The following is a 25,372-nucleotide window of genomic DNA, read 5'->3' as shown; positions in this document are numbered from 1 at the left end:
TTTGAGTCTGTTACAAAACCCTCAAAATGGAGAGAATTGCAGATTGGATAACATTTTACTTTTATTTCTTGGCCTTGGGAAAAGTATTGTTTTGGGAAATTTAACTGCTGTTACTAATTTTGCTTAAAAAGGGAAACAAAGTGTTGCAGTCATTTTATGGAAATACTTTGGGTTAACATTATGCATTCAGGAAGGGTCATATAAGTAAACTTTTCTGTTTGGGAAAAAAAAATGCAAATTAAGTATTTTCTCCCACTGTCTATTGTAATTTAAGAATGGGAACACTTAGTATGCTATAGCTAACAAAAATCCTGATTCTTAGCAGAGTAAGAAGCAGCTGCAAGGCCATTGAGAAGATAAGTTGGTTTTAGTTTTTTGACGTTTTTGGTTTTTTTGTAACATTTGATGCCAGCTCTAATCAGATGGATTGCAAAAGAGGGAAGTCCCTGGACTCCTTATGTACCTACCTGAATCTATTACAATTTGTGTGAGGGATTAAAAGAATGTGGAAATTCCATGGTGGCTGCTTTCTTATAGTATTCAGTGGATGTATTAGGTTATTGTATTTTTTATTTATTAATCTTAACTGCTATTAAAATCAGAATAAACCATAATCCTACTCAATTTTTGTTACTTGTAATCTTGGCTTTGGGTGGGATTAAAATGTAGGGATTTAAAAACATTTAAGAATTTTTAAAAGGCCAACATTCTTGGGTATTTTTAATACTGAAGCAGCCTGGAGAAGACAGTAACCAACTCCTTTTTGCAGATTGATGTATAGATTAACAAATTTTTGGATGAATTAAAACAGTGAAAATTGTATGGTTTCCAGGAGTGACCATAACCACCAGTTGTAAGGTTAAGCGTGTACATTTTCCATAGTTCCAGCTTGTGTGCTTGAAGGTAAGCTGCTTCTGATGTGTTTGTAGCACAGTGGGGCATCAGTCCTGTTCGAGGCTTTGGGGTACTATCGCAATACAAATAAATGATTTGTAAGCAACTACATTGCTGGTGGTATTGCATATCCTTCAGCATTTCATTATTCAGTATTTTGTCTGAATTTCTTGAACTACTTTATGGAATATCAGTCAGGTGCAGAACAATTAATTTTCTCTAAATTAGCGTACTGAAAACTGCTTGAAGAAAGTGTGTGAAAGATATGAAGGCAGTTGTTTGCAGTGATACAATCTTTCATGTCTATTGAATTGTAGATATTTCTGTTCTCTTACAACTGTGCCTTTTTTTAGGGAGGTGGTGGACTCCATGGTGCAGCATTTTAAAGTGACAATATTTGGGGACCGTAGACCAGTTTATGATGGGAAGCGAAGCCTTTATACAGCCAATCCACTCCCTGTAGCAACCACTGGGGTAAGACATATTGGTACTTTTCCGTTGTTACACACCGCTTGTCAGAAAAGAATATCTTTCTAAAAATGTTAGCTTCAGAAATATTGAAAATACCTTAGTACAGTGGTCTCCAAAGTGGGGTGCGCAGCAGGAGGAGCCCCCCTCTTTTTTTTTTTTTTTTTTTTTTTTTTTGCTTCGTCCGTTCGGGCAGGAGTCCGAGCGGCTTCTCCCTCCTCCCCCCCCACTTCGGCAAAAATGGTAGAGCCGGCGCGGCAGGGGGTGCGTGCTCAAAATTTTTTTACTGATAGGGGTGTGCGATCAAAAAAGTTTGGAGACCACTGCCCTAGTGTATCTGAAATGCAATAAGAACCGCCCTAATATACACCTTGATGATCCATAAACCCCATAATATTCAGAAAATAATAGTCTTTACCATCTTCTCAGTAAATATTTAATAGTATTCAATATTTTTCTATACTGAGATCTCATATTAAATACTCAGTTTTACAACATATAGTATATAGTATAGTAGTTCTCAAACTTTAGCAACCCAAGGACCCCCTTTTGGATTTAAAATATTTCTTGGACCCTCAAGCCCCCTGTTCAGCCCCAGACCCCACCCCCACTCCACCCCTTCCTCCAAGACCCACCCCTGTGCCATCTCTTCCCGCCCCCACTCCACCCCTCCTCCTCCTCCTCCTCCTCTTCCCCGCCAATATACCCAGATGTACAGACACTCTTTTCCCAACCTATGTATTATATACTTTTTTTAACATTAGCTTTAATAAAAATTTTAAATTTATTAGTAGCCATATTATTAAACAGTCACAAATAGGCTTTCAAGTTAAAATTTTCTTAAGATAATGAGTTCGCACTTTGTGGCTAGACTGCTAATACATGAACATATGGATCACATAATTAAGGCGACGTATGCAGCTTGTTGCATCCAGTTTCCTGGGTTTATCCTCTCTCAGCCCAATCCAAAACCTTGGCTTGTAATCATTTTTGAATCTGTGTTTAATCAGTGTGTTTCACCAGACATGATCACAAACCATGTTCAGAAATAGTGATATAGGCTGCCAGGGGCAAAGAGGAACAAGGGTAGTCTACAGTATGTTCATGGCTGCAGTAGCATAGACGTTTAAAATAAAAACATTTCTCTTCTCTTTCCCCTCCCTTCTGTGGTGCAGGGAAATAATGCTGCGGAGTGTGATAGCTATGCTGGCAGACTGAGAGAGCCATTCTTTTTGAGTAGTTGCTTACATAGCTCAAAACATTAAGTGTTGACAGGATCTTGATCTCTGCTGTTAGTTATTTTATAGGCTAAATCCAAGAGCTGCTGCAAAGTGTCATCACTTTAAACTTCCTTCCACCCACTTTATATGATTCTTCCGCCTTATCTCAGATCTCCCCTTCTACTTTCCCATACCTGCCAAATAAAAGCAAAAGTGTTCCTTCTCCCCAGTTTTGACTTCAGATTGTGGGTAGGTAGGACAAACATAAGCTAACAGTCTGAAAGAGAAAACAGCACCATTTGTAGTCAAGACCTCTATTTGTATCTCATTTGTCTTTTAAATAACTCTTGTGTTCTGCTCCCCCATTCCCTTCAACAGGTAGATTTGGATGTAACATTACCAGGAGAAGGTGGAAAAGATCGTCCCTTCAAGGTGTCAATAAAGTTTGTTTCTCGGGTGAGCTGGCACTTGCTGCATGAAGTTTTGACAGGAAGAACCTTGCCTGAGCCTCTGGAACTAGACAAACCAATCAGCACTAACCCTGTTCATGCTGTCGATGTGGTGCTACGACACCTACCCTCCATGAAGTAGGTTCTCTAATCTTCGTTCCCTCTCTCCCGTTAGCTTTTTTTAAAACTTTGGGGTGAAGTCCTTTCATATTTCTGCACAAACATAGCAGGAGGAAATCGATTAAGCCATTCCCTACTCACAATACATCTTACTGATGGGCCTGGGGAGATTCCTGGTCTGAGTCAATTGAAGCTAATATTATCTGAGTATGAATATTTGTGCAGGGAGGTCAGACCCAGAACAGGTAATATCAAAGACTTTCCACAGTGGATTATTCAAGATAGTTTCTTCCCCCCCAAAAACGGTTAAGGACTTGTTCTGGATCTTCAAGTCAAGTTTAAGAAATCTGAAACAAAGTAATAAGGGTTACAATATACTGTAGCACTGCATCTTCTGTGTACTCCAGCTTAGCAGTGGTTCCACATAACTTGTGATGTGCCTTATCTGAAAGCATGTGCCTTTTTAATTCATTGACATTTCACAAAGCTGCAACTTCATGTTTTGGATAAACAATTGAGATTAGTTGGTTTTTTTTTACCAGTATCTGTTTTCCTCATCTCAGAATTCTGAAATTTCAAAGGAGGCCAGTGTAATTTTGATATACATTTTGTTTTATTCATGTACTGGAGGTTACTTTTATCTTTTAAAGTTTGAGTACTGGTTTGAGGCACAAGGGCAGTTTTCTCTTATACAGGGTGAAATGAAATACATTGGTGAAATGTATCTGTAATTTGCCAAAATGATCTTGTGGCTTTATGGAACTAAAATCCTTCAACTGTCCCAAATTCTAAAGAAACATAAAAGCTAATGGCCTTTATGCTAATGTCATCCACCCCAAGTAGTTGTATTCTGGGAGGTCGTTGCACAACTATTAAATGCCGACATAACTTTCCAAGTTCTTTGCTTACACCAAGCTTTGGGCAATAGAAAGTGAATCAGTGAGCTGGACTAAAAGCACACGGGTTTTGTGAAACATGCCCACTTTCATGCTAGTGCAAAAGGATATCTTAAAGACTGGAGCCAGTATACACCAGACACTACTCTGTAGAAGCACCCTGCTAGTCAGCATTTGTGCTGCAGTCAAGATCGTGCTTTACTGAAAGTAAATCATCCTTTCAGATCTTTAACGTTTAGTTTTTAATTTGCTCTAAATATCAAAAATAGATGTCCCTTTCAAAAATTGTACTGCTTGCTTTGGCTAAAATTAAAAATACCATCTTAGAAACAGCAACATACAGAATAATAATCATAATAATTCAAAATCCTAGCTATATCTTGCCATATTTTGCAAAATGTGACTTTTTGGTACTGATATACATCAATATCCATACAATAATTTATGAAGTGGAATAATAATCCTTGTTATATAAGGCTTTTTAAATACTCTTATGGAAGGCAGTAGCATATACAGATGGATACTCTTTTTTTTTTTTTTTTTTTTTTTTTTTTTTAATAGGTATACCCCTGTGGGCCGCTCCTTTTTCTCAGCTCCAGAGGGCTATGATCACCCTTTGGGAGGGGGCAGGGAAGTATGGTTTGGATTCCATCAGTCTGTTCGGCCTGCCATGTGGAAAATGATGCTTAATATTGATGGTAAGTAAAGTATTTGTGTATAACAGAGGTATGGAATGGAGAAGGTTACCTTTTAAGAATAAAAATGTCTGTGCTGTTCAACTAGTTGACTTGTGCGTATCTGAGTTTCGCTATAAAATAGTACATTTTGTTTGTGGGAATAGTTTTCAAAACTTGCGGAACAAAAGGATTTAATTGTGGGAAACTATCAGCTCCAAAATTTAACTTTTCTCTCTCGGCTATAAATTAAGAAATTAAGCTTAAAGTAAATAGCTAATTTCAAGTATTCTTGCATATACTCTAGAAAAATACAAAAATTAATCTCTTGTCTATTTAGTTGCTTTATTTAAATTTAGAGTTGCTACAAGATACATAACCAGATTTGGCTGTCACCTGAAAAGCTATTTCTAAAAGTAAATGGCTCAGTTTGAAGATTCTGCAGCCTTTTATTGTAAAATCATTACATAGAGCACAAATTATTTAATTGATTGAAGACTATATTTTCAATATTGTGACTTGTCTATAAGACTTCCTTTATAGTTATGTGTTTATAATTATAAATATAAAAAATTACTACCAGGCTTAGTTCCTTTGCAATGGGCTTAATTCAGTCTTTTGGCTTTTCTTGCAAAGGTGATTTAGAAGTCCTAGTATTTGTATATCTGGATTTGCCATCAAAGTGTAAACACTTGGCCAAAAGCTAGTTGTCCTAATCAAGAAACAAAAAGTGTGTTTGTTAAGATATATGACGTGCTCCCTCTACATAAGGGAGACTATCACCAGTACACAGGCAATGAGTTTGTGGGAAAGAATTGTCAGTACCTAGACAAAACGCTTAAAGTGTGTTACCTTACAAACTTCAGTACAAATACATGATTCAATAGTTGCTGTCAGGTTTGGTGTATTCTGTCTAGTTAGATGAAGAGATCACAGTTGTTTGTTTATATTGAACTAGTTGAGATTGGCAGTTCTGCAGCACAGACTAAAGACCTAACAGAAGGCTTCTGAGAACAGTTGTTGTACTTGTCAGACAGAATATTCTACAGACTACAAGGATGTAAGCATTCATCTCAGGCACATGAATTTAAGGCATTTTAAGGGAACATGCTCTTTCTTTTTTGAAGGGATCTGGCTGAAAATGGCTTGTGCTGCTTAATCTGCTTGAAATATTCTGCCAACGTCTTGTGGCCATTGATCAGCATCTCATACAAACATTTTAATGTCTTCTTCCATGCTGAAGACTTGCCTTGATAATGTCCCCCACACATTCTGAATTCCAGGTTTGACTATTGTAACTTATTTTATATAGGGATGAAGCCACAGGCCTGAAAATGCTCTAAATAGTATAAAATTCAGCAGCCCATCTACTAAGCAACGGATGTCTCTGTACGCATTGCCCAGTCCTCTGTACTGCGGATCCCCACTAGTTAGTACAGTTCAGGGTCTGTCTCCTGATATTTAAAGCCTTCTGGGACTCTTAGCTCTCATGACAGCTACATTCCATTGGAACTATGAAATTGTTGACCAACAAGAACAGATTCAGGAGTGCGGGAGACAAAACTGTAATAGGAGCTGGACTGAGATTGTGGAACTGTTTATCTTGGGTAGTACTCTGTACTCCAAGACTAGTGCTGTTAGTTTTCTAATAGTTTTAAGTTTTTCACTTCTTAATAGCCACACATAATGTAAACCTTTGACTCCGTTAGCTAGATGCTGCAGTAATTTAAAACAGCAGCTTTATTTCTTACACTTTAATTATGATGATATTGCTTTCATCATGGCAATAATAATATGATAATGATCATGTCAAATAGGCTATATCAAAAGATTGCAACTAAGTTAAATTAATTTTCCCAACTATGCAAACACAAATTAAAAATCGGAGAAGCGAGGAAAAGGAAAGATTGTTGGAGTTATGAGCTGAGACTGAAGCTGGTACCATTTTTTGGGTAGTCAGGAATGCCACAGGTGTTCCATTAGGTTGGAGGCCAGGTCACTTTGATAGATAGTATTTTTTTCTTTCCCATTAGCAAGATTAGCAAAGGATGCAATAAATGAGCAGGCAGATACCATATTTAGGGTAGCTAGGGTGCAGTGTTAAAATCCAAGAGACCCTGAGGCAAGGTAGACTTGAAAGCCATTAGATGTGCAATTTAGAGCAGAAAATAGCAAAAGAGGGGCAGACACCAAGAAACAAGTTGACAAAAGCCACATCCTTGTGGAATGCCTTTGAGTTTTATATATTTTTTTCAACGTATTATGACATTGGAGCAAGTTGTCCCCTATTTCATACTTTTGTAACCATTATGTACCTCTCATGTGCTTCAGAGACAGAAATGAAATACATAATTGTTGCAGCTGAGGATACATTGATGCACCTTGTTTCTGCAGGTTTAGGGAACGTGTGACAACTTTCATATCTAGCCATGCTTACTGCACAATTATTTTCTCATGGACAGTAAAAGTAAACAAGACAAACGATCCATTTCTGTAATTTCCATTTAATTCAGAATTTTGCATTTTGTAAGGAGTGTGGGATCAAAAATATTGTACCAATCAGCAAATCATACCCAGGTTTTTCAGTTAAATGGCCCACTTGTAACACTGACTGTAAAGGTCATGTAATAATTGGTCCAAGATAGTGGTTTTCAACCTTATTTCATTTGTGGACCCCTACAAAATTTCAAATGGAATGGCGGACCTCTTTGGAAATCCTAGACATAGTTTGAAAACCCCCTGGGGTCCACAGACCACAGGTTGAAAACCACTGGTCCAAGCAAAGTTATTGCATTGTTCACATTAGCTGAGATCTTTCTGAATTTCTAGCTATTTAGTAACTAAGACTTATTACCGAAAATGCCAGTATTTCAAAAGAGAAATGCAATGACTCAGTGCTTTGCGTCTAAAGCACATCATAATCCTCTCCTACAATTGTTGATATATAGGAGCAGCTGATATTCTTTAATACCAAGCCAAATACTGTTTGTCAAGCTATTTGCAGTGTCTGCAATGGGGAGGAGAATTCTGAGGTTTCATAGTAGAAATACCAAAGTCTCTGCTCTTACATACTGAACTTCTTGGAAAATGAGCAATGAAAAATTGATCCTTTTCTTTTCTCATGTCTGGCAGTAGCTACAGAAGTAAAAAGAGGGGGTAGTTCTTTGTAAATCCAGTGTACCCAACCAAAACTGTACCTTTTAAAGCAGTTAACTCTGATGTGGCTATTGGTTAAAAAGCAGTTAAATTAAAATTATTTGAGTTTTACGCTATTACAAGTACTGTAAATTCTCAACAGTATGTATGTTGCATATTGAGGAGAGACTAGTTTGTGGTTTTTTTTTTCTTGTTTGTTTGTTTTTTTTGCTGTAAAGAAAATAGTCTTAATCCCCACTGACACTGAGTCTTGCCTTTTTGTTGCTTTTCGTAAATTAAGCTTTCCCCATCACTGCGAAATAAGGTCTTGTTAACCAGAAGGTTTGTTGTTTTTATCTTCTTGGTAGAAGTTATTCAATTCTAGAGAAGATTTACAGTGGATGTGCAACAGACTATTACATTAAAGTGGAATTCCTAAATAGAAATCATTTTGATGTTTAACTGCAGATTATGGGGAAATGACTTTGCTAATTTGGTTTGAAATTTAAGATTAAATCTACAATCAAATTATTGGAGTTTGTTTTGATCACTTACCTCATACAAGGTGCTCTACAAAATATCTGTTCCTATCAGTTTCACAAATTTTGTTACCATGGAGATGAACCACAGATCCCCAGTTGTTGGAGGCGTAAGCTATTTGTGTTCATTCAGTAATCGACATCTGTAGGTGTCTGCTAGAGTGCGTCATACAAAGTTGGCGGCTTACTGGAGTGACGCATATCTGAAGAATTTTTATTATTTGTATGGGGGATTTTGGTGTTTTAGTATAAGGGACCTGGGAACTTCATAAACTTTTAATTAATTATTTCATAGTCTAATATTTTTTGCTATTTAAAGACTTTAGTGTATTGCTCTGCCTTTTTATTTTTGGCCTCAATTGAATGAAGGTATGGACTGAGCTAATAGCACCACCTAAAGTTAAGATTTCCCGATTCTTCCCAGTATAAGTCCCTGTTTTCAGTTGTTTATAACTTTGCCAAACTTCAACCATTTGGGGTGAAATTTTCCATGCACTGAGTGAGGCAAGTGTACTGTGGAAAAAATACAACACCAAAATATATAACCTATTTGGTCAGAGAAACATGAAGGCATTATTTAAAATCTAAGTGAAAAATAACTTTCTAGACTGCCTCAGAGGAGAAATAAGCACATCCAGAAACCACAAAATAATTTTATTGGCAAGTTTGTCAAATGGCCTTTTAACTGTGGACTAGTAAGGAGATTTTGAATTTCCTTTGCATTTGGCAATTTGAGCTAGATGACAGTAGTGAACATATGAAGAAAGTAATGGACATGTGAATAGTTCCAAACTAAGCCATCCAAAAAACAAAAGAAAGAAAAGGAAAATCTTGAAACTAACAACGTTTGCTACTATCACATAGTTCACTCTGCTTATGTATTCTTCCTCTTCCCCCACCCTGTGTCTGTCTAGTCTATTTAGGGGCAGGGACCATCTACTATTCAGCGTTTGTACAGTGTCTAGTACTATGAGGCCCCATTCTTGGTTGGCCCTTAGGCACTACCACAGTGAACGTGATTAATAACTTCTGCTGCGTAATGTCAATGTTGGCAGCTAGAACAAGATTTGTCCTTTGGCTTGCTGATCTGTGGGTAGCATTTTTAGTTTTAGTTATGTCTACTTTAAAAGCAGCTTGCCTTGCCTCTTCAGGGTTAGTAGAGAACAGAGTGTAGCATTAGGACATTGTTCCTTTGTCTCTTGTTCCTTTGTAGTACTGAACCAACTTTGCATGAAAAGTCTCTGGACAGACTTTTGTTTGTTTATAGGCCATTTCAGGTTATCTAAGGGCTAGTCTACACTGGCAACGCTAAAGTGCTAAAAAACCCACCTTCACCCCGAGCCAGAAAGTTGCAGCGCTGTAAAGTGCCAGTGTAGACAAGCCCTTAGCTAGGATAGCACGGGTGTCCATCACAAGTCTCCATAACTGGTAATCTTATAAGCTGTCTTACCAGGGTAGTCAAGGACTGAATGGCTTATAGAAACCGAACTACTGTCACATATCTAGAGGTGGTCTTGTCAGGTCAGAAATCAGACACACTGGTTGGGCAGCATGGGTGAAGCGTTCGTAGCCGCTGCACGTGCAGTGCACTCATTGGCACTTTACCAATTTGAGGGGTAAGTATAGGATTTCCACCTCCAGGTATTGTCAGTCGAAGACCTTTCACCAGAACTAAAACTTATGTTGGAAATGTGTATACAAATACTCTTATTCCAGAAAGATTGCACATAATCTCTTAATGCAGAATTTTAATCACCTGTTAAAAGCTCTTGTCAGGCTTGATATTGCCTTTTTTGGTAATTAAAACCATTCATTTGCATTTCTAATCTGCTTCTCTTTAGAAAAGCAGTTTATGTGGAGAGTACATTAACCCTTTGGCTTCTGCACACCTGGCCTTGATTCTCTGCAAAGTCTTAGTGTCTCTATTCATACTGTACATGGTATGTCTTGTGACACTGGGTTGCATTTCCTTGGTGAGAGTGCCTCTTCACAGCAGCAGTTCCCAACCTTTTTGGCAATTCTAATGGACTTGTTTGTGCCAGCAACCTGTTGAAATCCTTTGCATCCTAACTAAGGATAAACACAAGTGCCTGTGGCATCAGAGTTCATTAACTCTGAGGGAGATGGAGAATGAGGAAAAGTGGGGCAAGAGAGGACCTCCATTTCTGAAATTCCACCATCCCACAACCAAGATAGCTGCTAGCTGCTTCTTCTGGCTACTTGGATGCTATATTAGATAAGAACCTAGAGGGAGAGAAACATTTACTTGGTTTAAATACAGTTTAGGAGTCTTCTGCCTGGTGGGGAGAGACTTCAGTAATAATGTAATTGCCTGGACTGACATGAGGTCTCATCTTCTAAGCCTTATATCAGATAGAAAGACTCATTTTCCTATTGCTTCATGTACTTGAAAAGTACCTCTTGTTATAAACACAAGCTGAATACCACAAGTTAGGTCAAGAAATGTAGGAAAAACTTTTACAGTCTAAACAATGTTTAAGAACATAGAATCCATTTATCCTAACTGCAACGTGACTAGGTCACAACACTCTAACTCTCAAAGTGCTTTTGGATCTTTAATGAGCCATTGATTGGTCATAACCTTACTTTTACATTTTATCCAAAAGACAGCATCTTTAGCAGAGGGGTGTCATTACACACCATCTTTTGGTTTTGGTTCCAAACTGTATCCGAAGGAAGGATGTCATCATCTGAACCACCACCACTTACTCAAGCACCCTGTGTATATGGGACATCCTTTCAAACCCTGATGAGAGTCTTCTCAAAAACTAAGCTAGAATTCAGCATGGCGATGTACGGTTGCAGACTGTAATATTTTGATTGCTCAATACTGAGCTGTCACAAAACTTTCTAATATGTTTTGAAGAAAACTTGAGTGCTACAAAACATGCACTTGGCGCTCACTTTGAATTAAAAGTCAGATGATTTGTTTGATTCTTTGGCTTCCCAAGATGGCTGTTTGCTTCCTTCATGTTTTTTTCCCTCTCTCCCTAGTTTCTGCCACTGCCTTCTACAAAGCACAACCTGTAATTCAGTTCATGTGTGAAGTTCTCGACATTCATAACATTGATGAACAACCGAGACCTCTGACTGATTCTCATCGGGTAAAATTCACCAAAGAGATAAAGGGTGAGTAGAAAGTTATCTCTAATCAGCATGGAACAGATTGTGTCTAATGTGCTCAGAAGGTTAGTTATAACAGACACATTAACTGAAAATCTCAGAATTAATATAACCTGGATCAGAAGTGAGTGTGTGCAAAATAATTGCAATATTTACTATCTTTAGATCTAAAATTACTACATGAGCTGCATGGCTCTTTAAACTGTCTGCAAAGCCCAACAAAGATGAAATACTAGATAAACTCTGATATTTTAAAGGTCAAATAGTAAGACTTCTTATTATAATGAATGTACCAAAGCAATCACATTGCTGATGGCTGACTCTTGTTTAGGAGATAATGTCAGTAGTACACACTCCTGCTGCTATTTAAATGCTGAGGCAAAGCAAATATATTGGTTTTCAAAGCTGGAGTCATTGATTGTCTGCCAATGTTTTATTAATATGACTTTATATCAATTGTGATATAACAGGGATAGCTCAGTGGTATTTGCCAACCTTAGGCGGGGGGACAGATTCCATCTTGAAGAATTGATTTAGTTGGTGGAAGTTTGGGTAGTTTCATTACATACACTACTTTGGTGTCTGCTTTCATGCTTCTTTGCACTCCAATGTATAGAGTAATTTGCAGCAGGGGTAAGACCTAGTTAGGAGGGTTTGAACAAAGTCCTTCCTGAAATTTTTTTGTCACTTGCTGCAAGAGTACATGCCATTTAACAACCAATCAGTTTAAAAAGGTAAGGTACAGCCAGTCAGACCCCTGTGTTTGTAAAATCAAGAAATTCTTTTAAAAACCGTACCTTTAATGGATAAATTATTTTGTAACTGGCTCAAACACAAATCTTTCTGTTTTTAAATCAGTCAGAATGCAGCATGTCTAACTGTACAGTGAGCAGCTGTCACTCTACTTCACCAACACATCTCAGTCATTGTAATAGAAATAGCCACTGTAAGAAAACACTGCAAGGTAAATTAACCTTGGTTGTTAATATTTATTTGTATTGTAGTAGTACTTAAGGGCCCCAACTAAGATCAGAGCACTATTGTGCTAAGCACTGTGCATATATATAGCAAGACAGTCCCTGCCCTGAAGAGCTTTCAATCTAAATAGACAACAGAAGGTCCGAGGGGAAACAGTCTGAGAGGTGAAGAGACTTTTCCAGTGACAGAGTAGACCTCTGTGAATAGAACCCAGGTCTCTTGAATCCTAGTCCAATATCTTGTTTATTAGACCATATTGCTGCCTCATCCATTTCTCATGTCCCTGAAGGCAGAGAGAGTGCCTATCTTATGACACTGCCATCACGGTATCATTTTTATGTAAATATCCACTTTGTATTGTTATGAGGAATTAATAGAGTAGAGTTAACTTGGATTACCATATACTTACTAGAATTCCAATGGGATTTCTGTGAATTTACCAGCTGGATACCATGGAATAACATGGATTAATTTGTGCCAACTGTGCAATCAACTCCTATAACTATGGTGCAAAAGAAGAAGGAAAGCATATAGAATCAGGGTTCTGCTCATGCTTAGAGCATGGACTAGATCTTAACTTCAGCTACTCAAGATTGTACAGAAAACTAATGACAAATCTCTAGAATTTAGAAATCTTGATGTTGCAATGAAAATAAAGCAAGTTAGTTAAAATACTGATTAAAGCTAATTGATATAAGTGGGAGAAATCGCCTAGGAAAGTAATTTTTAAACTATCTTACTTATCCCCTTGGTACAGATATGGTTCCTCAGTCCTAGGGTGCATTGGAATTGGTCACCATGGGCAAAAAGGGCATTGCTGCCCTTTGAGAACCTGAACAGAAAACTATATTTTTGAATCCAGACTTCAGTCTCCATCAGGCTAGTCTCACTTATCTTAAAATTAGTGTAACAGCTTCACCTGGAATTATAAATTACTTTGAATTGCATGTATTGTAGCTAGGATTTATTTTTAAAAGAAACTCATGATTCTCCACTATTAGAAATATTTTAAAATAACATACCTCTTAAATGAAAGTCAGAAATCAAATAATGCATTAAATGCAGAACATGAGTTTCTAACACTGTGCCATAAGATCATTGCATCTATTTAACACTCAAGAGTTCTTGACTGTTGTGTGTACTGTTATAAGAAACTTATGCAAACACTTAACATGTATATGTTGCATGACATTGTTTTTTCTTGTTGCTTTCATACAGGTCTGAAGGTTGAAGTGACTCACTGTGGAACAATGAGACGGAAATACCGTGTTTGTAATGTAACAAGGAGACCTGCCAGTCATCAAACGTAAGCAGACATTTGTCAGAGTGGAGAATGTGTAGCAGCTTGCCCTAACATCAAATACTTGGAGGGATGGACTGAGAGTTTATTAAAATCATTTTGGAGAATTCTGGTAGTTAAACTTTCAATGCTATTTTGACTAAAATTCTTGTGCTGTCTTTCCAGCTTCCCTTTACAGTTAGAAAACGGCCAGACAGTTGAGAGAACAGTAGCACAGTACTTCAGAGAGAAGTATAACCTCCAGCTGAAATATCCTCATCTTCCTTGTCTACAAGTGGGACAGGAGCAGAAACATACCTACCTGCCTCTAGAAGTAATGATTCTGATAAATTGGTGTTTTAGTCCAGTAGCATCTTTTTGCAGAGTGTTAATTTATTTCTCATGCAGTATAAGCAGTTTAGCATATTTATATATGTTATCATTCTTTTATTGTTACTGCTTTGGTTTTACTACAAATAGAGAGAAACTTTAAACCAGACAATCTTTTCCTTTTATTAGTATGGATACTAATCAAGTCACTATGAAAAATAGATTTAAGTATCAGCTACATGTATATAGAAGATTTGCATGTAGTCACTGCATAATTCCCTGTGTAATATTAGGAGTGCTGCATCTGTAAAGACTGCAATTGTATCTACCAATTTGTGTTGTTTTTTGTTTTTTGTTTTTTTTAAGGTATGTAACATTGTGGCAGGCCAGCGATGTATCAAGAAGCTAACAGACAATCAGACATCAACTATGATAAAAGCAACAGCAAGATCTGCCCCAGATAGACAAGAGGAAATTAGCAGATTGGTTAGTTCATAACTTCTGTATCAGAGGATGAGCATGTTCATCTTCACTAAACTGCATTGCACTTGTGAAGACCATTCCATTTCTCTGTACCTGACCCGATCTGTGTCCTTTGCTATGAAAGCCTCTTACTTTATTCTCAGGTACCAAACAGGTTCTGGTGGCCACGTGGTATGTGAAGATTATGGAACAGGGAGGCTCCCATGACTCCTCTGATCCCTCCCATTAAATAGAATATCTAGGTCAAGCATTCAGCCTCACCTCCCTGTTCCATAATCTTCACATCCCACGTGGCCACCAGAACCTGTCTGGTACCTCCCCTCCTTGATTTTATTAATAAAAGTTTTTTAATTCGAGATCTCTAATTAAAGGATTAGAGGTGTGGTCTGAGCCCAGGACTGAAATGTTAGGGACTCCTGTGTTCTAATCATGGACCTTACACTGGCTACTTTGTACCTGATTCAGCAAAGCACTGAAGCATGTGCTTAACATTAAGCAGCTGAGGTCTCCCATTGGAGTCAATGGAACTTCAGGTTCTTACAGTTAAGCATGTGCTGGTGTTTTTGCAGGAATGAAACCTTCATTTTTGACATTATCAACAAGCTGAAAAATGAACAGAGTTCTTAACTGCCTTACAGGGATGTTCTGACAATTAATGTATGTAAATTACCTACCTACCTCCGGTGCTTATCTGCCCCCTCCCATTCCCATATTATCTGAACACCTCACAATCTTTAATCTTTTGATATACTCTGAACAGTGCTGTGAGGTAGAGAAGTACTATTCCATCCCTATTTTACAGATGGAGGGAGCTAATGTACGGAGACTAAGTAACTTGCCTAAGGTTCTACAGGAAGCCTGTGGCAAACAGGAAGTTGAAACTGTTTCCCATGTCCCAGGCAAGCACTCTAACCAATGGGCAATATTCGTCCTCAATATATGCTAAATAGCACCACTTGACAGTCCTGTTTTTTCTCTCTTTCTGCCTGACCAAACCAACCTTTCTAAAACACGTTAACATTTTCCTGACTTGGAACTGTTGGAAATATCTCGTTTTATTTGAATAACATCACAAAAAATTAAAGGATAACTTCTATTTGAAAAAGGTGCTTTTGAGCTGACAACTGAGAATTTGTGTTTGATAGGAATAAGGCTCTTCTGAAAGATGCTGAAAAGGCTAATTCACGATCTTCTCTTGAGTGCTAATATTCAAAGGGAACTGAAAACAGTTGGATTTTCATAACCTAGTTTGTCCTTCACACTGAGGGCAGCAAAACATTTGCTTTGATGAATGCCCTGAATATGCATATTGTGGAGTGTCTAAACATCAAGTGGCCATTTTCACACTGACTTAGTAATATAATAGTAAAATTGAATTTTAGGTAGCTTTTTCAAATAGTATTAAAATTCCGTGTTATACCTGCAAGCAATATACAGAATAGAGATTAATTTTATAATTAATTGGTACTTCTGTACTTTAGCAAGATAACTAGATTTACCTAAAATTTGTTTTGAAGCAGCATTGTCATGCATGCTAGATACTCTTTAATACAATACACTTTTTATGCAAAATATTTGCAGCAGCAAAAATTGAATAAATTGATGTTTGGGTAACTTAAGGGAATATGAGTAAGATCTCGTGTCATGGGGCAAGTGGTTTGAATGAGAGTTTTGGTTAATCAATGGCTGGGTAAATGAAGTTGGACAGTTCTATATGATCCTTAGTTTTTGCTGTTAGTGAAAAGGAGGACACTTATGCAGCTCTGTTATTGGTTGTCTTATTTGTAGATGCAGATTAAAAATTGAAGAGTTTTTGTAACATGGAAACTTCTCCTTTCCCCAGGTAAGAAGTGCAAATTATGATGCAGATCCATTTGTTCAAGAGTTTCAGTTTAAAGTTCGGGATGAGATGGCCCATGTGACTGGGCGTGTGCTTCCAGCTCCAATGTTGCAGTATGGAGGACGGGTGAGAATTTTGTTGTTTTTCCTTTTTTTGTATCTTGCTGTACGATAAACCACAGATGATTCTCCATGTAAAACTGAAAACGTTGGGACAGCTCAGTTCCCTTGTAGTATTGCAGCAGCTCAGAATTTGAGCCACAAGCCTTGCGATTGCGAGGGGTGTTTTCCTAAAATAGAAAATGGTGGGTTTTTTCTCTCACTGTTCCAATCAGTTGAATATCAGCGTATTTCTTCTATCTCCGTAGAATCGAACAGTGGCAACCCCAAGCCATGGCGTATGGGATATGCGAGGGAAACAGTTTCACACTGGTGTTGAGATCAAAATGTGGGCCATAGCTTGCTTTGCAACGCAGAGACAATGCAGAGAAGAAATACTGAAGTAAGGCATGTCTTAGTTCAGGCATTGTACCATTCTTTCAGTGAACCCATCAGCTTCAAAATTCTAAGATGGCACTTGCTACATATCCAGTGCCCATTCTAGCCTAGTGTTCAGGCTGGGGTAGGCATTTGATTTGGAACGCAAAACTACTTCTTTACTTCTGTGCTGGAGCTTGGAAAATCTGCCATCTTTGCAGCTGAAAGTGTACATCGATACTATGTGTTAAGTGTTTCTCCTTCTCAGGTGTTGCTACAATGGGGCATGCTACTTAGTGCGTTTGTCCTAAAGCCCTATAAAGTCTGCCCTCCCTAACCTTTCATAATGGTATTTTAAGACTGTCACCATCCTTATAATCAGAGTACAGTGTATGCTGTTGTTGAAGTTCAGTAAACTCCATTCTGTTTCACTAGGGGTTTTACAGATCAGCTGCGCAAGATTTCGAAGGATGCAGGGATGCCCATCCAAGGCCAGCCATGTTTTTGCAAATATGCACAGGGTGCAGACAGCGTGGAGCCGATGTTCCGACACCTTAAAAACACCTATTCAGGACTCCAGCTCATCATTGTCATCCTGCCAGGGAAAACACCTGTGTATGGTAAGGGAATAACATAAGGGGAGGGTATATGGTTTGGTTCAAGTGTGCTAGCTGGTGTACTTGCTCCTCAGCTTGTAAGGCTTGGTCTACACTTACCCCCCAAGTCGAAGTAAGGTACGCAAATTCAGCTACGTGAATAACGTAGCTGAATTCGACATACCTTACTTCGAACTTACCGCGGTTCAGACGCGGTCCACACGCGGCAGGCAGGCTCCCCCGTCGACTCCGCGGTACTCCTCTCGTCTAGCTGGAGTACCGCAGTCGACGGCGAGCGCTTCCTGGTTCGATTTATCGCGTCCACACCAGACGCGATAAATCAAACCCGGAACTTCGATCCCCAGCCGCCGAACGAGCGCGGCAGTGTAGACATACCCTAAGATGCTAAATTCTAGATGATTGTCCTTTAGTCATCCGAAACCAGATGCTTTATCATAGCCTAAAATGAATTGGGAGACAGGTCAAAGCATGCATTTGAATTGGAGGTTGATAGGGCAGAATGTAAATATAACTAATAGTGGCTTTGGCTGTGTTCTGTTCTCTGCCTGAATTTCAAACAGGCTTAAAAATCTTAATACATTTAAAAAAATTTAAATTAATGCTTGCTTCTCAGCGGAGGTGAAACGTGTGGGAGATACGCTGTTGGGGATGGCCACGCAGTGCGTTCAAGTCAAGAATGTCATAAAAACATCTCCTCAGACTCTCTCAAACCTGTGCCTAAAGATTAATGTTAAATTAGGAGGAATCAACAACATTCTTGTACCTCATCAACGGTAAGAATCTCTAATGGGGGCCACTTTGGGATTTATTCTTGTGTCTATTTTCAGTTTGATATTTAACATCCAAAATTACCCTTTGGAAAGGGGGTTAAGTGCAAAATGGTATGTTATTTGTGAATCAAAGATGCTGCTCTTGGCATTGCAACATTGCATCTCACAGCACATCCTGGTTCAGCAGTGACCTCCAGGATACTTCCTACCTGATCTGGTAAGTGGAGACTTGGGTCATATTGAAGCTCTCCCCAATAGGTGTCAAAAAGGCTGTTTAGTCTCTGAATCAGAAGGTTGTAAATCAAATCCCCCTTTGAGATGTTGGGCCACTACCCAGTACTTGAGAAATGAATGAGAGGAGATCCTGGCGTTCTAGAGGTATTGTCTTTGAATGGAAGTATTAAGTTAAGATTCCATCTGTAGAGGCTGTCTGGGTAGAAGTGTAGGATACCACAGCATTCTTCAGAGAAGATCACAGTGCTCAGCCAACTGACAAATTCTGCTGTCCTGTGTGCTGTTAACAGTGGTAGATCATGTACTATGGGTCTTTCACCTCTGCTGTTGCATAAGTCCTCTAGATCATCCTCCTGCTAGTGTATGATGGTTCTGTATGCTGTATTCAAATGCTTTGTCCCAGTCCATTTTAAATGTTTCAAGTGACAAGGCTTCTACTACCTTGCTTATGAGGCCTTTGTTCTAATAGATCTCACTGATTAGAAGCTTACCCTAATAATGGCTCACTGGCCAGGGTCATTGTACTACTAGTCTAGTCTATATGCATTTCCACTGTCTTAGAACAAATAGTCCATTGAGAGCAGAGACCACACTGGAGACTGGGCATTTGGCCATCTTAGCTCCAAGTGTCACTGGAACAGATTTATTCTTGGAAAAAGTGGAGTATGTAGAAGGTAATGTGGTGGCCCAGAATAACCTCTTGCAAGTTCTCTCTGGAGACTGTTTCTGAAAGCTCTGTGCCCAGATATCGGTAGCCGAAGTGACACATGAAGCATCTAATCCATTCTCTAGTCCATGAGAATGGATTGCAAGCTTTAACATACCTCCTTGCTACTCATGCCACATCACCCAGAACAGTGTGTGTACTCTAACTACGTTTTTTGCCATTGTACTGTGCACATTGTACAGTGCCTAGCACAATGGAGCTCCATTCTTGATTGTTCTCTAGGTACTACCCTAATCAGCGTGATTGATAACAATCATGATATGTCTTTGTAGGGAATTATTTTTAATGCTGGGTCATGGTTTTTAAACTAATTTCTGTAATAGCATTGTATTAGCAGTAAACAGTGATGTATTTTGGAATGACTATTAGAGTGTTAAGGAAAAGTTCACAACAATATGCCTGACACTGATTGCGTTGGCTAAACATGGTCTTCTGAATGTCTGATAGAAATGTCGTCTTCTTCCCTACCCACACTCAAGTTAAGAAACAAAATTCAGGATTGAGAAGTGTAATTGTAGGTGAATGGTTGGTGCTAGGTTGACTTGTCGCTTTTTTTTTTTTTTTTTTAAAGACCTTCTGTGTTTCAACAACCAGTGATCTTCTTGGGAGCAGATGTCACTCATCCGCCTGCTGGGGATGGAAAGAAGCCTTCCATTGCTGCTGTAAGTCCTATGAAATTGGCTTAGTTGTTTTCATATGTTATGAAAAGGAGAGAATAGAAAATGCAGCTACATTTATGAGAGGACTGAAACGTCATAAATTAATTCATTGACTTTTGATGTGGCTTTCATTTTCCCCTGCATATTCCAGTTCTCTGCATACAGAAATCAGACAGCTTCTTGAAAACAAAAGTACTGCTTAAAATTTCTGATTAATGCTTTTTAGTGTTCTAATATACTTAGTGAAGATGACGTTACGTCAGTGGTGCTACTAAATAATAGTTCTTTGAGAGAACATAACTGAATTGTAAGTGCTCTAAATTCCGAAAGAAACCATGCACCTCTAATAGTTAAACTAACAAAATGCTGCTGTGTTTATATTTAAACAAAGATGACTTTAAGAGACTGGTGTTGGCAGGAAGATCTTCAATAATTTTCTCCTTTTCAGCCTGGGAAGGACAAGCGGGCTGTAAGGTGAGATCTTTAGACACTTGGGTACTCATGCTGCTCTTTGCTACATTATCTGCTATATTTCCCAGAATGGAAGGGGGAATATTCAGAGTTCCTAATGAAGAGGCAATGAACCAGGAGGAGTTTTTGCTTGAATTACTAAAGTGGGGGTAGAAGAGGAAATATTGCACTGCCAACGAAAGAGGAAGAATAATTCCAAGGCAGATATAAAATAGGGGTTTTTGTGGAGGGCTGGTAAAAGGGAAGTTTCAAACACTTTCCTGTAAGAGATTTAAGATTTCTAAACCCACATCTTACAATAAGTTCTGTGCCTTATGCTTAAATGATCTGATTATTCTCTATTCTCTTCTTAAAATAAACCTTTAAATTTAAAACCTCTTCCCTTTTCCCTGGTAAAATACTTTGTATCAATTCCACATGGATCTTTTACATTCTCATTTCCCCCCCATAGGTTGTAGGTAGTATGGATGCTCATCCAAGCAGGTATTGTGCCACAGTGAGAGTTCAAAGGCCTCGGCAGGAGATTATCCAAGATTTGGCCTCCATGGTAAGAGAACTTCTCATCCAGTTCTACAAGTCAACGCGATTCAAACCCACACGTATCATCTTCTACAGGGATGGAGTTTCTGAAGGACAGTTTCGACAGGTTCGTTACACTTGAATTTTTTACTGTGGCAAGATTTGAATTGAGAAATGTTATAGTTCCATTTTTCACACTTGCATCTGAGTTAAGATGTAGCACCATAGTGTATTGGCTACACTTCTTATGGAAGTGTGAAATCGCAACTAGGGAATCCCATTAGGTGGAAACTGCTTGGAGTTCTTCAGATTGTGGGCTGAGGAAAGTAATGATATATTATATCAAATGGATGAAAAATGTGATTCCTGGTTGAGAAGCTGATCATTTAGAGCCATAGATGAGTATAGACTTCCTACAAATTACTAATATTGCATAACACACATGAAACAAGTGTTAAGTAGAGAGTGCTATTTACTAGACACAATGTGCAGAGTACAATGTAAGAGTAAATTAATCTATTGTTTCTGTACTGTAGGTGTTGTATTATGAGCTGCTAGCAATTAGAGAGGCCTGCATCAGTCTGGAGAAAGATTACCAGCCAGGAATAACCTACATCGTAGTACAGAAACGACACCACACACGATTGTTCTGTGCGGACAGAACTGAAAGGGTAATTCCAGTGTAGTTATGTATGTGAAAAGGTTAATAAAGAAAAGATTATGCTAGTATTTTTGCTAACTGTATAAATGTACAAATTGTACAAAATCCACTTGATGTATTCCTCACATTCAGAGGAGATGCTCAAGATTGACAGGTGCAAAAAATTGATCCCCAACTTATTTTGTCTTTGAAGATCTTATTTTATTTTATTTTATTCTAAATTCAGTTGTAAAACTTCAGCTGATGACCGTGGGCAGTTCTTGTAGAATTACAGATGTTAATGTGACATTTAGAAGAAATTAAATATCTTGAAATACTATTTGATACAGGCTCTACAAAAATGTTAAATACAAGAGAATGTGAAACCACAAAGGACTTTATTTCAGTCAAGTTTACGTGTTTTCTGAGTGATCTAATGCAGACTGGGTGGGTACACAAACCAAAATATACCCCATAGTTAAATCTTTAGCTACTTCCCCCTTCTGAAGGCAGGTGGAACTGAAAGTGCTGTTGATGCACCATGCTTAACTTTAGAGCGAAGAGGGGAGTGCTTTGTCCAAAGCAAACATCACAGGTCATTACATTTGCTTATTCCAAAGGGAGGGGTTAAGGTGAGGGCTCCATTCACTGAATGCTGTATACTCTAAATAGAATGTTGTGTTTTAAAGTTACGATTGGATGGCATAAGTACATCATAATTTTTTATTGCTTTATTTTCTAAAAAATTGACTAGCTAATATTGCTTTCATCAAAACCCCTCTGTAGGTTGGAAGAAGTGGCAACATTCCAGCTGGAACAACTGTAGATACAGATATTACACACCCATACGAGTTTGATTTTTACCTCTGTAGCCATGCTGGAATACAGGTAAGATACCTTCCTTTATAAACTAATACATATGGCGACAGCAAGTATTCTTTCCCTTTTTTGAAAATATGCGCGCGCACACGCACACACACACGTGTGTGTTAGACAAACATCTTCTCGTTCTGTTTCCTTAAGAGCTGTGAAACCTGTCTCTGGGACCAGCACTACCAATGACTTACTTAACTGAGCTGTTAGGTACCTTTTATTTTCATAATCTGTTCTGATGTGAGGTCGGTTTATTTGAAGAGAAGTAATGAACCCTCCTCATATAAATTAGGAAAATAGAACACTGTTAAACATCTGTTTAGTTGTAATGAAATGAACATTGTTTACGTTTGAGAACTTGATTCAATTTGAGGATTGAAAGCAGCCTTGAAAATTAGTTGACTTAAGCCTAGACTGATGGTAAACTATAGGATAATGAAATTGAATCTAGCAGTTTGGTGTTATTGCCAGCAGTACAATGGCAATCCAACTTAATGAGGAAAATTGCATCAAAATATTGAGTTCAGAAGAATGGAAAAAGTTAAACTCTTCAAAGTTTTAAGTTCTGTTCTTTATGAAATCTTTGACCAAATTGCAGGGAATTTTGATGGAGTGCAGCAAGTATATTCTGGGTTTCTTTGGTTTGAATCACTGATTGCTCTAAACAAAGATAGGTACACCTCTACCCCGATATAACACGACCCGATATAACACGAATTTGGATATAACGTGGTAAAGCAGCGCTCCGGGTGGGCGGGGCTGCACACTCCAGCGGATCAAAGCAAGTTCGATATAACGCGGTTTCACCTATAATGCAGTAAGATTTTTTGGCTCCTGAGGACAGCGTTATATCGGGGTAGAGGTATACTATGATTGCCCTTCTCCCACCCTCCGGGATTTCACCCATCCTCCATGAGTTCTCAAAAATAATTGTTAATGGTTTCCAAGATTACTTCTGCTAGTACCTTAAGTACCCTAGGATGAATTTAATCAGACCCTGCCTGATGGATTTAGTTTACCCAAAGGAAGTAGGAGGCTGAGTTAATCATGGTTTATAAGTACTGTACCTACATGAGGAGATTTCTGGTAGTGGTGGAGGAGCTGATAAATTTAGCAGCAACATAATAAGATCAAATGGCTTGGAGCTGAAGCTAGATAAATTCAAACTAGAAATAAGGCGCAAATTTTTAAGTGGTAGTAACTAACAATTGGAACAATTCACCTAATGTGGTATGCATTCTGTCACTTGAAGTATTTAAGAGATCCTGTTGTTCAACCAGAAGTTATGGGCTAGATGTAGGAATTGCTAGGTGAAATTCTCTGGCTTGTATTATGCAGGAGGTTAGACTGGATAATCATAATAATTCCTCCTGGCCTTAAAGTCTGACTTGATACATATATGAGAGCCAGACAAGTGAACTGATATTCCCTTCTCCATAGGGTACCAGCCGTCCCTCACACTATCATGTTTTGTGGGATGATAACTGTTTTACTGCAGATGAACTTCAGCTGCTGACTTACCAGCTATGCCACACATATGTGCGTTGCACACGATCTGTTTCTATACCTGCACCAGCGTATTATGCTCACCTGGTAGCATTCAGAGCACGATACCATCTTGTGGACAAAGAACATGACAGGTAAATGAAAACACAGGTGTTTATATTTATATCCCCTTTCAGCCCTCAGCCCAAAACCCTTTCCATATTGTCCAGCTTTAGACTATCTGACTAGATCAGCAGTTCCCAAACATTTTCGTTGCATGACCTCATTTTCACATGTACTGCTTCCTGCAATCCCAGACAGCCTGGAGGATGCTGATTAAAAAAGGCATCATCCATGCAGCGTGGCCTCACACACACCATTTGTGCAAGGTCATGCTGCATGGAGGACGCTATTTTGCTTTACAAAATGGCATTCTCTGCACAATGTGACCTTGCACACACATGGCGTGAGATCACGCTGCATGGACGGGGGTGCTGTTTTTGTAGAGCAAAATAGCATCCTCCGTGCAGCATGACATCGCATGTACAATGCATGTGAGGTCATGTTGTGCAAAAGATGGCATCCTCCGTACGCCCAGGATTGCCACAACCCCATCTGCTGATGGTGGAGTGACCCCACTTGGGAACCACTGCTGTAGATGATACACACTGAGCAGTAGCTTAATTTATCACCTGTGGGACTGGTCTTCAAACACATTTCCTTACTACTACCACTATACATAAGCGTGTAGTGTGGTGTTCGCTTTCTATTATATAAAGAATTTAAAGTTTAAGAGTTTTTAAAAAAAGTTTTTGTTTAATTAACGTTGCATGGAGATGGGCCAAAAGACTCATGTGCATTAAAGTTCTAATCCTGAAACCAGAAATACTGCTGTGAATGAGGTGAGTGGTAATAATGCTTTGCACTTGTCTAATTCCTTTCATTTTAAGGTTTCAAAGTGCTTTACAAACATTAAGCCTCAAAAGCACCAGGCAGGGTAAGAAGTAGTATACCTATTTTATGGATGGGCTATCTGAGCTACAGAGGTGAAGGGACTTGCCAAAAGCCATGAAGTTGCTGAGAAAGCTGAGTAGAACCCCGGAGCTCTCACTGTACTCTGCTCTAAAAAATTGTCACATTCCCTTCTCGAGTGTTGAAATAATGCAGTGCTGGTAAACGATGGCAATTCAAATTGAAAGGGTTTCTGCTAGTTTTAATATTTCTCGCTTTGTCTTGCAGTGCTGAAGGAAGCCATGTTTCAGGACAAAGCAATGGGAGAGACCCACAGGCCCTTGCTAAGGCTGTACAGATTCACCAAGACACCTTACGCACCATGTACTTCGCTTAAATAAATCAATAAAATCGGAGCATACTCACTGAAAGGAAGAACTGAAAAATTAAGCCACATACAATGTATGTTTCCGGTGGGGTCAGTTTATGGGGTGCGCCTCC

The 25,372-nt window shown here is 38.6% G+C and overlaps 1 protein-coding gene across 1 annotated transcript; it reads left to right on the top strand.

Moving 5' to 3' along the window:
* The first annotated feature begins 1,263 nt into the window (after window positions 1–1,263).
* Window positions 1,264–25,268, top strand: LOC135893680 (protein argonaute-3). Its single transcript, XM_065421570.1, has 17 exons — window positions 1,264–1,368; window positions 2,961–3,169; window positions 4,609–4,745; window positions 11,411–11,545; window positions 13,736–13,823; window positions 13,983–14,130; window positions 14,493–14,612; window positions 16,453–16,575; window positions 16,817–16,950; window positions 17,361–17,545; window positions 18,156–18,315; window positions 19,845–19,935; window positions 20,855–21,049; window positions 21,459–21,593; window positions 22,349–22,450; window positions 23,876–24,075; window positions 25,160–25,268. The coding sequence occupies exons 1-17, from the start codon at window positions 1,264–1,266 to the stop codon at window positions 25,266–25,268; spliced, it is 2,376 nt and encodes a 791-aa protein (XP_065277642.1).
* Window positions 25,269–25,372: the final 104 nt, after the last annotated feature.

This window comes from Emys orbicularis, chromosome 23 (genome assembly GCF_028017835.1).
Source record: "Emys orbicularis isolate rEmyOrb1 chromosome 23, rEmyOrb1.hap1, whole genome shotgun sequence".
In the NCBI taxonomy this organism is placed as follows: domain Eukaryota; kingdom Metazoa; phylum Chordata; order Testudines; family Emydidae; genus Emys; species Emys orbicularis.
Note: the sequence above shows the minus strand (reverse complement) of the source record. Positions and strands in the feature narration are given on the sequence as shown.

Excerpts from the sequence above, each read along its gene's own strand:
- LOC135893680 (XM_065421570.1), top strand. The coding sequence starts at position 1,264 with ATGGTGCAGCATTTTAAAGTGACAATATTTGGGGACCGTAGACCAGTT. Across the intron at positions 3,170-4,608 it reads CGACACCTACCCTCCATGAA|GTATACCCCTGTGGGCCGCT; the intron begins GTAGGTTCTCTA and ends TTTTTTTAATAG. Across the intron at positions 21,050-21,458 it reads CTGAAGGACAGTTTCGACAG|GTGTTGTATTATGAGCTGCT; the intron begins GTTCGTTACACT and ends TCTGTACTGTAG.